Source organism: Marmota monax, unplaced genomic scaffold (genome assembly GCF_021218885.2).
Source record: "Marmota monax isolate L192 unplaced genomic scaffold, Marmota_monax_Labrador192_F-V1.1 WCK01_AAM20220418_F8-fsc00019, whole genome shotgun sequence".
Taxonomy (NCBI): Eukaryota; Metazoa; Chordata; class Mammalia; order Rodentia; family Sciuridae; genus Marmota; species Marmota monax.
In genome coordinates, this window is record NW_026695242.1 from 22,251,877 (window position 1) to 22,266,894 (window position 15,018).

Consider the following 15,018-nt stretch of genomic DNA (forward strand, 5'->3'; position numbering starts at 1 on the left):
TGCAAGAGGAGACTGTTTGAAATATTACAGAAAAGCAAACAAAAATATTAAGGAAAACAACAATTACCACACATTTTCATTAATCACATAGTATTATAATCACCTGGGTATTTCTCTTTAGATCATTAAGTGCTGTTGTATTTTCCCAATCGATATTTTATATAACATCTGGCTGCAGCCTGTTATGGATAAGTTAACTTTTAAAAATCCATTATATACTTCAAAATTAGTTCCGTAATTGTATTATCACTATGGAAGAATTGGCTACATTTCAGCATAAAATATAATTGGATCTAATTTTTCACATTAATATTTCATGGTACATGGTTTAATTTTGAATTGAAGTAGAACCCTGAGGTAGTCATGAAAGGATAATTTATAAATGTGAATTTATAAAATAAATCTTAGTTTTAGTTCTTCTCGGTGAATGTGCCTTGCTAGATTCCATCAATTTAGAAATATTTTCAATTTAAGTAAAATACCTTTATTACTCTGATAGATATGAATCAACATATCCCTGTTTAATGTTATTCAATGAATGTGGCATATGAATAATCAATAATATCCCTTTCTTTCTTCACATACCCTAGCCTTTGTCTTTATCATTACCATTGAGATCTATATCTATATATCTATATCCCCACATGTCTACAGGACATATTCTCATGAGAAACTCAGCATGGTCATTCATGGGCTCCATTCACAACTTAGGAGAAGTGATGGTGCCTCTTTCAATTGAGGTTGGGCAGATTTCTTTTTAAAAATGTTCACTTGTGTATAAAACAGCAAGATAAGCAACATAATTTCTGGGACAATATGGCACTTCTTTATTCTAGTTCAAAATTTTTGAAGAATTTTAAGATGTCAACATCAGAACATTAATCCAAACATGGAAACCTTCTAAGTGTAGGCCCTACGCAGCTGTGCAGGTTGCTTATGAGATGAGCCTGATGATAAAATTATAAAAATCCTGATATTTTCCTAAGCAAGGACCTGAAAGTCCTTTTAAGGAAATCTAACACAAGACTAGCATTTGTTTCTCAGAACTCATGCTCCTATTCAAAAGAAATAAAAAATTATTATCCTTGCTATACTCTTCTGAATGCAATTACCTATGCAACATCTATGCGCATGTACGCACTTTTCCCCCAAAGGCTCTCTCATACAATCAGATGATCGAGACACCATCTGATAGCAAGACTCCCACTATTTTCAGTAAATTTTGTAGATCCTTTGAATTAAGCCTCCCTATTGTGTAGCTTTAGTACACAAAGTGCTAAAACCTAAGTTTTAAAAATCAAGTGAGGTTTTCACAGTTATAGACAGAGTACCTCCTCTCCCTTTCAGGCTTTGAAGCCTAGATTTGACCAAACTACCATTCATGAGTATTTAATTCAAACCCATTGCCCGAATAAGGTAAATGCTAGAATTTTAACACGGCAGACTAAAATGAAGTTTGAGTATAAAAATGAAGTGTTTAATGGAGTATAAAATTGAAGCAGCCTGTTTTAGAGTGTGGGCTTGCCTCAGGCTCTGTATGCTATCAGGAGAGCTCAGACTTTGGGTACTTCTCAGGTTGAAAGACATTAGAGTCCTGACTCAGAAATTTTAAAGTGAAACATGGAGAAGGTGAAATGAGAAACCCTTGAAATAGTCTAGTCCCTGCTTCAATGGTATTTTTAATTTGTCTTGTCAATTTATTAATAAACATTTTTATAAAGTTTATAAATACAGAATTGAAATGAGAAAGATTCAAATTAGAAATTGTCTTCTATTCTAGCTAAATTAATTATCTTATTTGATATTGTGCTTTTATTAAAATGTGCTGTTTTACATGGATGAAAATGATCATTTTTCAGTATATCAGACTAATTAAAATGTGTAAATAAAAATCAAATCTAAAGGACAAAAATACAAGCAAAATAAGGTAAAATTAATGTGGCAAAAACATATGATTTCCCATTAAAAAATCCATAAATTTTCTACCCACAATTAAACTCCTTTAAGCTTTTAAATTTTATGGTGTCTTTGTTTTTCTTATGTAATTTTTTTTATTTCTATATGACAGCAGAATGCATTATAATTCTTATTACATATATAAAGCACAATTTTTCATATCTCTGGTTATATACAAAGTATACTCACACCAATTTGTGGCTTCATACATGTACTTTGGATAGTAATGATCATGACATTCCACCATCATTGATTACCCCATGCCCCTTCCCTTCCCCTCCAACTCCTCTGTCCTATCTAGAGTTTGTCTATTTCCTCTCATGCTCCCGCTCCCTATCCCACTATGAATCAGCCTCCTTATATCAAAGAAAACATTTGGAATTTGTTTTTTGAGAATTGGCTAACTTCACTTAGCATTTTAATGTTCATGATGTAATGAGTGACCTCCCCAACAAAGATGACCAAAGATGACCGAAAAAGAAAAGAAAAGCAAATCAACAAAAATTTTAAAAATACAAGATTATATTGTTTGATTCCAGTGAAGTAGCAAAACCATACATGGAAATAGATAATTGTGCTTGTTCAGTGCAATCTCAGCAGCATATTGAATTATCTATTCATATCCCTTAACTGTAATGACATAGATTTCAGGCAGTAGACTTACTGTCCAATCAAATAACACAGAGACATTTTAAAATGTTGAGTTAATGCTCAAAAAATAATCACACTCAGAACTTGATTAACTTTAAGCTTAACTAGTCCTAGTGGCAATAATAATGAATAGCAGAAGTAAACAAACCTGAGATGTTGGGAAAAACCGATGAGAAAAGACATATTCTGAGAAGGTATTTTCTATATTTAAATATGGTAATTTTTCCTCTAATGAACATTTTATGAGGTGGAATCTCATCACTTACCAGAGTTTGAGATCATGATGGCCTTTGTAATTACTGTGTTAATGGTAGCAACATAATAGAGATGCTTCTTACAGAGACAAAGTCAGAAGATAATTACTCCAGTTCTTGAGTAGAGAAAAAATTTATCATTTCAAAACTACCTGTGAGAAGCTCTATAATACATCTTAGAAAAAAAAATTAAAAACAAACAAGACAGGACCATTACCTATTTTTAGCATTCTGTCATTATACTAGCTTTTTATGCTTCAAACAAAGCAGATAAAATTATCTCAGTAGTATTCAGGTTTATTGTTTTTTGGATCCCCTTTGTTAGATATTTCAGGATGATGGATATCTAGGAAGAAAGAAGTATGTGTAAGTATTTACAAGAATATGGGTATGTCTATTGTATAATATTCCTAACTTGCCTAAACTGAAAAATGTGGGTAGAGAGCCACATTTCAAAATGAGCTCCTCTTTTTAATAGAAAATATATCACAAGGCTATTTTCAAAATGAGTTATGTTATAAAACATGGTTACTTGAAAGCTGGTATTTTATACTAATGGATCATATACCTGTAAAAAGATTTCACTGGGTTGAAAAGAAACTTATATTTAAGGTTTTTATTCTCTTGTTCATTGATGGTCAATCTAAAACCAAGACAGTCAGTCAAACAAGGAAATAAGATATATAATCTTCAAAGAATCTGTAGCTCCTCTCAATAAAGCAAAAGCAGGAACACTCAAGATAGGATATCTGAAGCCAACACTCATATTGAAGAATTTATCAGTCCTGGAGAGTTGATCATTTACTTTGAGAACCCTGGGGAATTAGAAGAAATGAGCTTAATAGCTTCCCAATATGTATAGTAATAGGGACCATATACATAGAACCAAAGGATTGTAGGACTATTGTTATTAGTGGATGTATCCCTCTCACCTCAAATAGATAAGTGCATTGTTTGTCTTGACTCTAGGGCTTAGGTTGTAGAAAAAATAAGTTCATCCTAAAATTTGAGAATCACAATGTTTTGTAGATGAATTAGATTCCATCCTGGTACACATGTGTTATGAAAAAATACCCTAAGTATGAATATAATTTCATGTGTCTTCTGGTTGATGATACCCTTAAGGTATAATTGTATTTAATACCAAAATGCAAGGTAACTTTAGTATTAGAAAATTGGGCAAAGAAACTCAGTATATTAAAAGAAAGAAGTTACAAGATGAATACATTTAAAATATTTTGATTAAGTACTCATTCATGATTTAGAATAAAATATCATTAAATTAGAAATGGTATAAAAATTTTATAAGATCCATAAAATCCATTTATTCCCTCATACAGTGATCCTTTCCATTAATGCTGTGTTTAATAGCACACTGTTAAAGATATTCCTTTAAGATCCAGAACATATCAACGATGTCCACTATCACTGCTTCTATTTCATGGGTATGTAGAATAATTCTAATTATGTTAGAAACAAAATGTGTTTTGTAAAACAAGAAATTGCAATCCCATGTGATGCAGAAAACCTAAAAAAATTCCACAGATTTAATTTTAGATTTAACTGTAGCATTTCATTAAGGTTACTATATGCAAAATCAACTATAGAAAAGATTTTTTTTAACCAGCTACAGTTAAAATTTGTACTTAAATAAATAGGAATCATTTATCATAGCAAAAATTCTATGAAATACATAGAAATAATACTGTTTATGCCAGGTGTAGTGGTGCATGCCTGTAATGCCAGTGGCTTTGGAAGCTAAAGCAGGAAGATTGCAAGTTCAAAGCCAGTCTCAGCAACAGTAAGGCACTAAGCAACTCAGTGAGAACTTGTCTCTAAATAAAATACAAAAAAGGGCTGGAGATGTGGCTCAGTAGTTGAGTGCTCATAAGTTCAATCCCTGATAACAACACCCCTCCCCAAAAAGAAGTAATATTTTTATGAATAAAATTATAAAATGGAAAACCTAAAGAGGAGTTAAATATTTATAAATGTATACCTCATTATTAGGTATTAGGTAGAAATAATCAATATCATATACATATCAATTGTCCTTAACTTGATTAATAAGTTTAATGAAATTCCTCTTTTAAACTCCAAGAGACATTTGGTGGATTTTGAAAACTGTGTTCTAAAATATAAGGAAGAAGAACAGGACTTACTAGTTTTTAAGACTTCTAAAAATATACTTATGGCAAATTGTAATTGTTTTATCGATAAAGTGTTCAATGAAACAAAATAGAATGCACAGATATTAACCCAACTCATAAAAATTTTTGAAAGTTTATATGTGGATCAGAGGAACTTTATATTTGTTTCCAGGATAAAAACAACCATGAAGAGTCATTTTTAATGTAGATTAGAAATGTTAATAGGAAAAGTACCATAGTTCATAAAGAAGACACAAAAATATATTAATATATGTTTTTATGGATCCTATCAGGGGTCTAGTAAATCAATGTTATTGAGGGAGGAAGGCATATTTCCATTGTGTTAGGCAAGTTGATATGGTAGCATCTGTCATGCCATCCCAAATGCAAAGGTTTGGGCTCAGTAGACATTCCAACTAGAACAGTTATTGGAAATTTTCTGAAAAAGAGATTAAACCTAAAATAACAAGTTACACATGACTCAGTAAGACCATATGTACTCCTGCTACACACATGCTTAGTGTGTATTAACTTTACACTGATTTTCTTCTCTGCTTGTGTAGCATGTCTTAACTTTTCCCCCTTTCTTTTCTCAGTACATGCAGACACACACTGCTCTGTAGAATGCAATTTGTGTTCTACATTTCTTTTTAATGAAAAATGGGTGCCTAGAATATAAGAAAATTTTTAATACAAAGATTGCATTGGTGTCATGAGGAGATTTCCCAAACAGTAATAATAACTTATTGGTTTTAAAACAAGTTGTCTTTTTACAGGAGTAAAGAGTATATGTACCTGAATGTTCATTTACACCATCCATATGCACACACTTTGTGAATCTCATCAAAAGTTTTCCACTAATTTAGGCTCCCACTTTTACAGTTGGATTGAAGATAGTTTACCTCCTATCTTAAAACACTTGACAAATCAGATAGAGTCAATATCAGTGATAAATGGCCATTGCCTGATTGAAATTTAATAAATAAGCTTGTTATTTTTTCATTTTCCCTTTATGAGAGGCAGAATATAATGTTGAGAGAGAACTAAAGTTGTTTTTGTAATGTTAACCACTTATTATCTGTGTAAACAAAAATAAATTCATTGATTTCTTTTAGAAAGTTTCCTAATTGTAAAATGAGTATAATAAAACTACTTAAATATAGGTTGCAATGAACTCATGCAACACATGATATATGAACAGTTTCTATAAAAAAATTTTTATAATTTTTTATTCAGTGTTGAAAATATTATCTCCAGGCAATTTACACCATTCTGCTTAGGTCTGTAAGAATAAATAAACAAGATCTGCCTTCATTGTTCACAGTTTCATAGTCTCCTAGGAGGAGAGAGAGACACAGCAATCACTTTTAATAGAGCATTGTTAAATGCTACAGTAAAGATGTGTTTGGAGTATTTTGGGACTTGGGGAAATAAAAACAGCTAAATCTTGCAGGATATGATATGCTGGCCAGGTTGAGTGCAGGAGGAATTGTGAGTAGGAAAGTCAATTCAAGGAAGAGAACATAGAAGGGAAAGCATAAAACTTCTTTTCTTCCTGCCGAGTCTTGTCCTGCCTTCAGAATGCTTGCTTGAAAATAAGTCCTAATACAAATATTCAACTTCCAAGCTGTGACATGAGTTAACATGAAGGACAGATTATAATTTTTAGGATATTCATTTCTGGAAAAAATTTTCCCTGAGTATTTTGGTTTTACCACAGATTGTTTTCTTCACTGCCAGACTGAGAGATTCTTTTTTTCACTAACAGATTGAGAGATTCCAAAAGTACTGATTAGCTTTTTAACTGCCTGGCATAAGTTTCAGGATAACTATTAATTTCTCTACTATTCTTAATATGCTACTCTTATAGAAGGAATATAATAGAGGAAGCACATATGCATATTCACTTTCTCAAAATCATTACTTATTTTTGTTTTATCTTCAGACAGTGGGTACTATTAACTCATAATGGCATTAGATGTGTCTTATTTGTGGCACTACTTACAAGATTTTTTTTTATTTTAGAACTTTACAGTTATATATAATAGTTGGTTTCATCCTGACAAGCTCATAAATGCATGGAATTTAAGTTCACAATCTACTCCTTTTCCCTTCTTGTTCCTTCCCCCTCCCATTCTCCTTCCCCTATTCTACTAGACTTCCTTTCACTCTTCTATTTGTTTATAGTTCATTGGTTCTTTCTACCTATGCATAAAGGTGAGGTTCCCTGTCATATATTTATATATGCATATAACGTGATTTTCTTTGGAATCAATTCCCCTATCATTCCTGCTTAAATATCTCTAATAAAAATGGGTATTTGTGTTTTCTCTTAGAAAAATTTTTATATGAGATAGTAATAATTGCAAATTTAATGAATGAAAAGTTGGATCTCTGATGGGACAGAAGTTTCATTGGATTCAGAAAGGTCAGTTTTGGCAATCTGCAGGGAGGCAAAGACAACTGAGCTTTAGGCAAACCCGGAACAACTGAAGATATTAGGGGCCAAGGGACAAAGCACAAAAACCTATTTCTAGAGTGTGTGGTAGAATCAGGAGGAGGCTCATGAGGAATATAGGAGGTGACAGTGCTTCAACTTGCTGATGTTAACAATTAAAATGACCCATTTTCTTCCTAGTTGGTATCCTTGTTGGGAGCTAGAAAATGCAAATTAGTTGGTCCATTATTCTTCCTTTCAATTAAATATGAAATTATCTGATGGCAAAATGGTGATTTTTTTAAAACACCTTTGTAGTTTTTATTCTTGTCCATTGCTTATAGCTTTTTCTCTTTTTACCTTAATAATGTATTTTCCTGTTAAGAGAAGAAATGCATCTACCAATTCAAAACTATCAGAGAACAATAACTATATTTCCATGAGAAAAGCCCCAAAGAATCAAAAGCAATGATTTAATTTGTGAAGATACCTTAAATTTTAGGAAAATTATTTTCAAAATATTTTCTAAGATACACTTTTCTACCATCTGGTCTACTTTCCTTTCTGTTCACATTAGGAAGAAAAAAAATGAGATTGCGATATCTAGTCATTATGAAAATTTTCACTTCAGCAGTGAGTCATTGTCTACTTTCAAAGACCAGTAGGTTTCAATCTGCAAACCTTATGTCAGCTATATAATAGATTCTATCTTATGAACTCATAAATGGAAAATGTTAAGGTCACTAACAGACCAAAACTTCTTACAATTATGAATTTTAAAGTTCATGTTTATGTTTATTTTATACATAATACATAAATATTTTGCACCATAAAATGTTCAGGAAGTACAAAAGGATATAGAATAAAAGGTTAACATCTCCTCATCACCAGTCCCTCATCTATCTTGGAATTAATCTTTATTAAGAATTTGATACGTAATAATCTGAACATTTTTCCTGTGTAATTTTTTTTTTACCTTACATGAAATAATCATGTAGGCACTGAGAGTGAACATGCATTTTTTTAAAAAAACTAATAATAACTCATGGTAATTTTCTAAGAACTGAAAGCTCATTTTTTAAATATTTGTGAAATTCTGTTATTGATATATTATAATTAATTTTAAATTTACTGAAAACATTTTGCTTTGCTTGTGATTTCTCAATTGAAAATAGTGCTACAACAAATATCCTTGAATTTGCTTCAATATTGTTGCCATGAAATTAAGAAACTTGACATAATTTTATCTTATAGATAGTATATAAATTCTCTTAAGAAAATAGAGAACTGGCTTCATCCCCACATCTCAGTAAATGAGATGAACTTATATTTCCACTCTTTCTCCAAGGGTTCTCAGTAGCACTATATAATAGAATAAAACAATGTAATTTTAAATATATGCTAAAAGTAAATTAGCCCTAATAATCTTTTTATATTAAGATGTCAATTGATTGAAACACATTGGAGATATTGAGAATAAACCCGTATTTTCAAATTAATCTGGGTTTGTAAAGTTAGTTTGGTATGTGATTGTGCACAAGTGTTTGGGCAAGCATGTGAGGTTGGGTTGAAATTAGAGTATGGTATTATTGATTTTATCCTTAGAATCTGTTAGACCTTCAGCAAATCATTCTGTCTTTCCGAAATTGTAAATAAAAGGATAATAGTCCATAACCCAATGGTTATATGTGAGAACACAAGTGATTACAACAATACTAACTATGGTTATTAATACAAATAGGACAGTTTCTGTTTCTCTGTCCCTTTATGGCATAATAGTAATTATTTTTATGATACATAGTGATATGTTAAATGAGAATATAAAATGAAATACGTAAAACAGTGTTCCATAATCAATTTTAAACACACGGAAAAAAATCAAAATCAAGCCTGCTGTAAAAAGTAATTTTAAAAAGAAAAACAGGATATGATTGGATAGCTGGATTTTTACGGTATCTTGCAGGTCAACAGTTTTAATTCTTGATCCACATGGTAACATGTCACAAATTCCTATCTTCTGGCCCTTAAACAAATAAGCTATATTTCACCACCCAACTTGTATTAAATATTGCAATCCTGCTTCCTGTATTTACATGATGTTTTGTTTATTTTTACCTAAGAAAGAAGTCAGAAAGCCACAACCATTCTTTTTGGAGTCACATTTTTCAACTTTTCTAGAACAAGAAGAATATTTATTTAAATAATACTGCAAAGGGACATTATTAGAGATCATTTTATTATAGGAAACCAAGGACAAAACCTCCTCCCTCACCACATTATTTTATAAGCCACCACGAAGTTTCCTAACAAAGATTTTGTATAATTTGAATATAGAGAATTGGTAAAAAGGATAAACTGATTTTGATAATATGCTAGTTGCAAAAGGAAGATAACTTTTATTGGGGCTATTATATAATTTTCTTAGACTAGAACTATTTAAACCCATAATTTAGTTAATGTATTAATTAACATTTACAATTAAATGAGGTGAAATCACAAGTGCTGATCATAAAGGTGAAAACTTACATTAGGTATAAGGAGGGAAATAAAAACTAACCTTGCAAAATTCACACTGTATACCCTGTAGTAACCACTGCAATAATGAATTATTTCATTGTGACTTATAATAATTCTATTAAATAAATCTATGAAGTAAAAATCTTTCATCCTAGGGTATATTTCTTCTCCCCTTAATCTATCCATTATTTATCAAGTATTTTGGTGGTTGCTATTGGTTGAAAGATACTATTTACTGGTGTATCACTTGATTTTCATTTTACTAGGTCTTTTTTTATTTGTTCATTTTAGTAATAAATGACAGTAGAATGTATTTTGATATATCATACATACATGTTTGTACATGATGTGGAGTTACTCTGGTCATGTATCATATATAAACATAGGAAAGTAATGTCCAATTCATTCTACTGTCTTTCCGTTCCCATCCCCCCTCCTTTCTCCCCATTGCTCCCTGTCCAATCAGGTGAACCTCCCCTCTCCCCCATCCCCCCATATTGTGATTCAGCAGCTGCACATCAGAGAGAACATTCAGAATTTGGTTTGGGAGCATTGGCTTACTTCCCTTGGCATGATAGTCTCCAGTTCCATTCATTTACCAGCAAATGCCAAATTCCATAGTTTCATTCTTCTTTATGACTGAGTAATATTCCATTGTGTATATATCTCACATTTGCTTTATACATTCATCTATTGAAGGACACCTAGGTTGGTTCCATAGCTTAGCTACTGTGAATTGAGCTGCTATGAATATTGATGTGGCCACATCACTATAGTATGCTGATTTTAAGTCCTTTGGGTATATTCCAAGGAGTGGGATAACTGGGTCTAATGGTAATTTCATTCTAAGTTTTTTGAGGAATCTCTATACTGCTCACCATATTGGTTCTACCAATTTGCAGTCTTACCAGCAATGTATGAGTGTACCTTATCCCCCACATTATCAGCAACATTTATTGTTACTTGTATTTTTGATAATTGTCACTCTGAGAGTGAGGTGGAATCTTAATGTAGTTTTAATTTGCATTTAATGATGTTGCACATTTTCTCATATATTTATTGACTATTACTAATTCTTTCTTTTCTTTTCTCTCTCTCTTTCTCTCTTTCTTTCTCCCTCTCTCTGTCTCTTTCTTTCTCTCTCTGTCTCTTTCTTTCTCTCTCTTTGTCTCTTTCTCTCTTTCTTTTTCTTTTCTCCTGGTTGGGTTTATTGACTTTGCACTCACCGAAGGGTAAACCCATTGCATTTGATTACATAACTATAATAATATAAAAATCAAGATTCCTTTTATTAGAATGGTCATCTTTGCAATTGTGCAATCTAACCCAGTTTCCCACCTGAGGTAATTTTTCTGGCTCCACCACCTGCTTGTTCTTCTCAATATATATTATATAGATATTGACCCTGATTTTCAGAGACTATGTACCTTCAGAATTCTTAACTGTGCGCTTATCTTTTCAGTAGATGCCTCTTATTGCATCAGTGGATTCTCAATCTTTCCTCACCTTAGTTCATTGTTTAGCTTTTATTTCTTGTAGGACCTCTGCCTAGTGTAGGCCCTGGACCCTCCTGGAGGTGACAAGTTCATCTTGAGTCTAGTAATGGACCAGTTCTGTTCAGGTCCAAGTACTCACAATGAAAGGTAAAAATGTAAGCAATTTAAAGCAATGAGATATGTCTATTATTTTTTTATGCAAAAAGTGTTCAAAATAAGTGGTTTTGAATAGAGAAAAACTTGCTAATGAGTTGTATAAACTCTTAATTCCTGACTTTATTTTTCATTCATTAGTCACCTAACAATAATTAAATTGAAATTGTGGTCAATCCGATAAGAGTTAGCATCCGTTATAAACATGTTTAACAATTAGTTTTTATATGATGGATATAAGATAGTTCAAAATAAAAATAGTAATGTGTTTTCTTTTTATTTTTTTAAAATAAATGACAGCAGAATGCATTACAATACTTATTACACATATACAGCACAATTTTTCATATCTCTGGTTGTATATAAAGTATGTTGACACCAGTAACAAAAGTAGATGCCAGGGGCTGGGGATGTGGCTCAAGCGATAGCGCGCTCGCCTGGCATGCGTGCAGCCCGGGTTCATCCTCAGCACCACATACAAACAAAGATGTTGTGTCTGCCAAAAAACTAAAAAATAAATATTAAAATTCTCTCTCTCTCTCTCTCTCTCTCTCTCTCTCTCAAAAATAAAAAAAAAGTAGAAGCCAGTACAATGGAGTAATATTGTGCATGGTCAAATATTTTATTGTGTAATAACTTCAATTAATTCTGGCACAATGAGAAGCCGACATGTCAGCTGATAATCCCCGTGCCCCGGCTCCTTGACAGCTTCCAGAGTGCTGGCTGCTTCGGGACCAAGCGAGACTTAAAAGAAGCTCTGAGCCACTTTATAGAGGAAGAATCCCTCAGGGATTATGATAGAGATGCTGAAGCATGCTTGGAGGCTGTGAAATCAGGTGAAGTAGATTTACATCAGCTGGCAAATACATGGGCCAAAGCTTATGCTGAGAGTACATTAGAGCATGCAAGACCTGAAGAGCCCAGCTGGGATGAAGATTTTGCAGATGTATATCATGATCTAATACATTCTCCTGCTTCTGAAACTCTTCTAAATCTGGAACATAATTACTTTGTTAGTATCTCAGAACTGATTGGTGAAAGAGATGTGGAGCTGAAAAGATTAAGAGAAAGACAAGGTATTGAAATGGAAAAAGTAATGCAGGAATTGGGAAAATCACTGACAGATCAGGATGTAAATTCACTGGCTGCTCAGCATTTTGAATCTCAGCAGGACTTAGAAAATAAATGGTCAAATGAATTAAAACAATCAACGGCCATCCAAAAGCAAGAATATCAGGAATGGGTAATAAAACTTCATCAAGATCTAAAAAACCCCAACAACAGTTCACTCAGTGAGGAAATTAAAGTTCAGCCAAATCAATTCAGAGAATCTGTGGAAGCAGTTGGAAGGATTTATGAGGAACAGAGAAAGTTAGAGGAAAGTTTTACTATTCACTTAGGAGCCCAGTTGAAGACCATGCATAATTTGAGATTGTTGAGAGCAGACATGCTGGACTTCTGTAAGCATAAAAGAAACCATCGAAGTGGTGTGAAACTCCATCGGCTCCAAACAGCACTGTCACTTTATTCTACATCTCTCTGTGGTCTGGTTTTACTAGTAGATAATCGAATTAATTCATATAGTGGTATTAAGAGAGATTTTGCCACAGTTTGCCAAGAGTGTACCGACTTGCATTTTCCCCTAATTGAAGAGCAACTGGAAGTTGTCCAGCAGGTGGCACTTTATGCTAGAACACAGCGCAGGAGCAAGTTGAAAGAAGCACATGATTCTGGAAACCAAAATGGAGGAAGTGATGATAAGAATAAAAATACTGAGAGAAATTATTTAAATATTTTACCTGGGGAATTTTACATAACACGACATTCTAATCTCTCAGAAATTCATGTTGCTTTCCATCTTTGTGTGGATGACAATGTGAAATCAGGAAATATCACTGCTCGTGATCCTGCCATTATGGGACTTAGAAATATACTCAAGGTTTGCTGCACCCATGACATCACAACAATAAGCATTCCTCTGTTGCTGGTTCACGATATGTCAGAGGAAATGACTATACCCTGGTGCTTAAGGAGAGCAGAACTTGTGTTTAAGTGTGTCAAAGGTTTTATGATGGAAATGGCTTCATGGGATGGAGGAATTTCTAGGACTGTACAATTTCTAGTGCCACAGAGTATTTCTGAAGAAATGTTTTATCAACTTAGTAACATGCTCCCCCAGATCTTCCGAGTCTCATCAACACTCACTCTGACATCCAAGCACTGAACCCTTATAGATGGACACACTGGTAGAAGCGGATTGTTAAACTCTCCAGGAACTTGAGCTATGCTGGAATCCTGTCAAGCAAAAGATGTTCAGAAAGAGAACCTGCAACCTAAGCCACAAGTGAAATCATGATATATGTCTGTGAAACATTCCAAAAATTTCTATACTGAACAAACTAGTGATCAGCCCCTAAATGAAACATTCATTCTTAAAGTCTTTTTATAAAAGAATATCTCCCTTTTTCTACTTTTATGTCCTAAAGTGAATGTTAGTAAGTTAATACTTCCTTTTTGTCACACATTTGCTATAGGAATCTCTTGAGTACATTTTTGTGGTGACTTTTGACTTTCCCAAAAGGCTTAAATTACTTACCAGGTACAAGCCATAATTACTTTATTTGCCAAATCAAAATTAAAAAGCACTGAAATATGCATTACAAGTATGGGTTTCTTGTGAAAATCTTTCTATAGAAATACAAATACATGAGAAATATGTGCTTATTCTTTTAAGTTTCTTCCTTCAAAGCCTTGCTTTTAATCTACTCTTTCTAAGCTTGTATAAGTTAAGAGTCAAAAAAGGCTTTGAATTCTTTACTTCTGTCTCATCTTCCCTCTGTGACCTTGCCCTTGTCTATAAATAACATTTCATGGGCTGAGAAAATAGTGTTCTTTTTTGCCAGCCTGATGTAAAGTTAGTCCAAACCAGCACCTGGTGCGATTTTAGTGCTCAGCAACATTGTGACAATGATGTGACAATCAGAGAATGAGGATCATTTTTATTTTTCTATTCTTCTTCCTACATTCTCAGCTTTCTTACCCATTCCTCTATCCCTTATTTTCTTTGCAGATAACAGTGTCCCCATTTCTGTCTTACTGTTTCCCCTCCTCTTCCATTGTATTCACTGGCCCCCATTCTGTACTGTTCTTTCCTTTCCTCCTTTCCACACTGTGTGTCATTTATCTCATCTATAACATTTTTGCCATGACTACATTAAACAAAAGCATGCAGACATTTACAAAAGCAATAGTTTTCATCCCAAGTTGTGTGAATGTTGCAACTGACCAATCGAATGAAATGGAGGGTCTTTGATGTCCTCAGAAAGTGTTATATCTTGAATATAAGAAAAAGAAGCATTATAACTAGGAGTGAATAGATGAATGTCAGAGACTTTAGTTCTTAA

The 15,018-nt window shown here is 32.9% G+C and overlaps 2 protein-coding genes across 2 annotated transcripts in view; both read left to right on the plus strand.

The window, feature by feature from the left end:
• Pcdh15 (protocadherin related 15) overlaps nt 1-15,018 on the plus strand; it is a 1,685,700-nt gene that overhangs the window by 367,971 nt on the left and 1,302,711 nt on the right. The gene's annotated exons all lie outside the window — the stretch shown is intronic.
• Nucleotides 4,277-14,328, plus strand: LOC124075956 (protein C12orf4 homolog). The gene is made up of 2 exons (XM_046419595.2): nt 4,277-4,306; nt 12,279-14,328. Exons 1-2 carry the CDS (start codon nt 4,277-4,279, stop codon nt 13,836-13,838), a joined length of 1,590 nt encoding a protein of 529 aa, XP_046275551.1. The 3' UTR covers nt 13,839-14,328.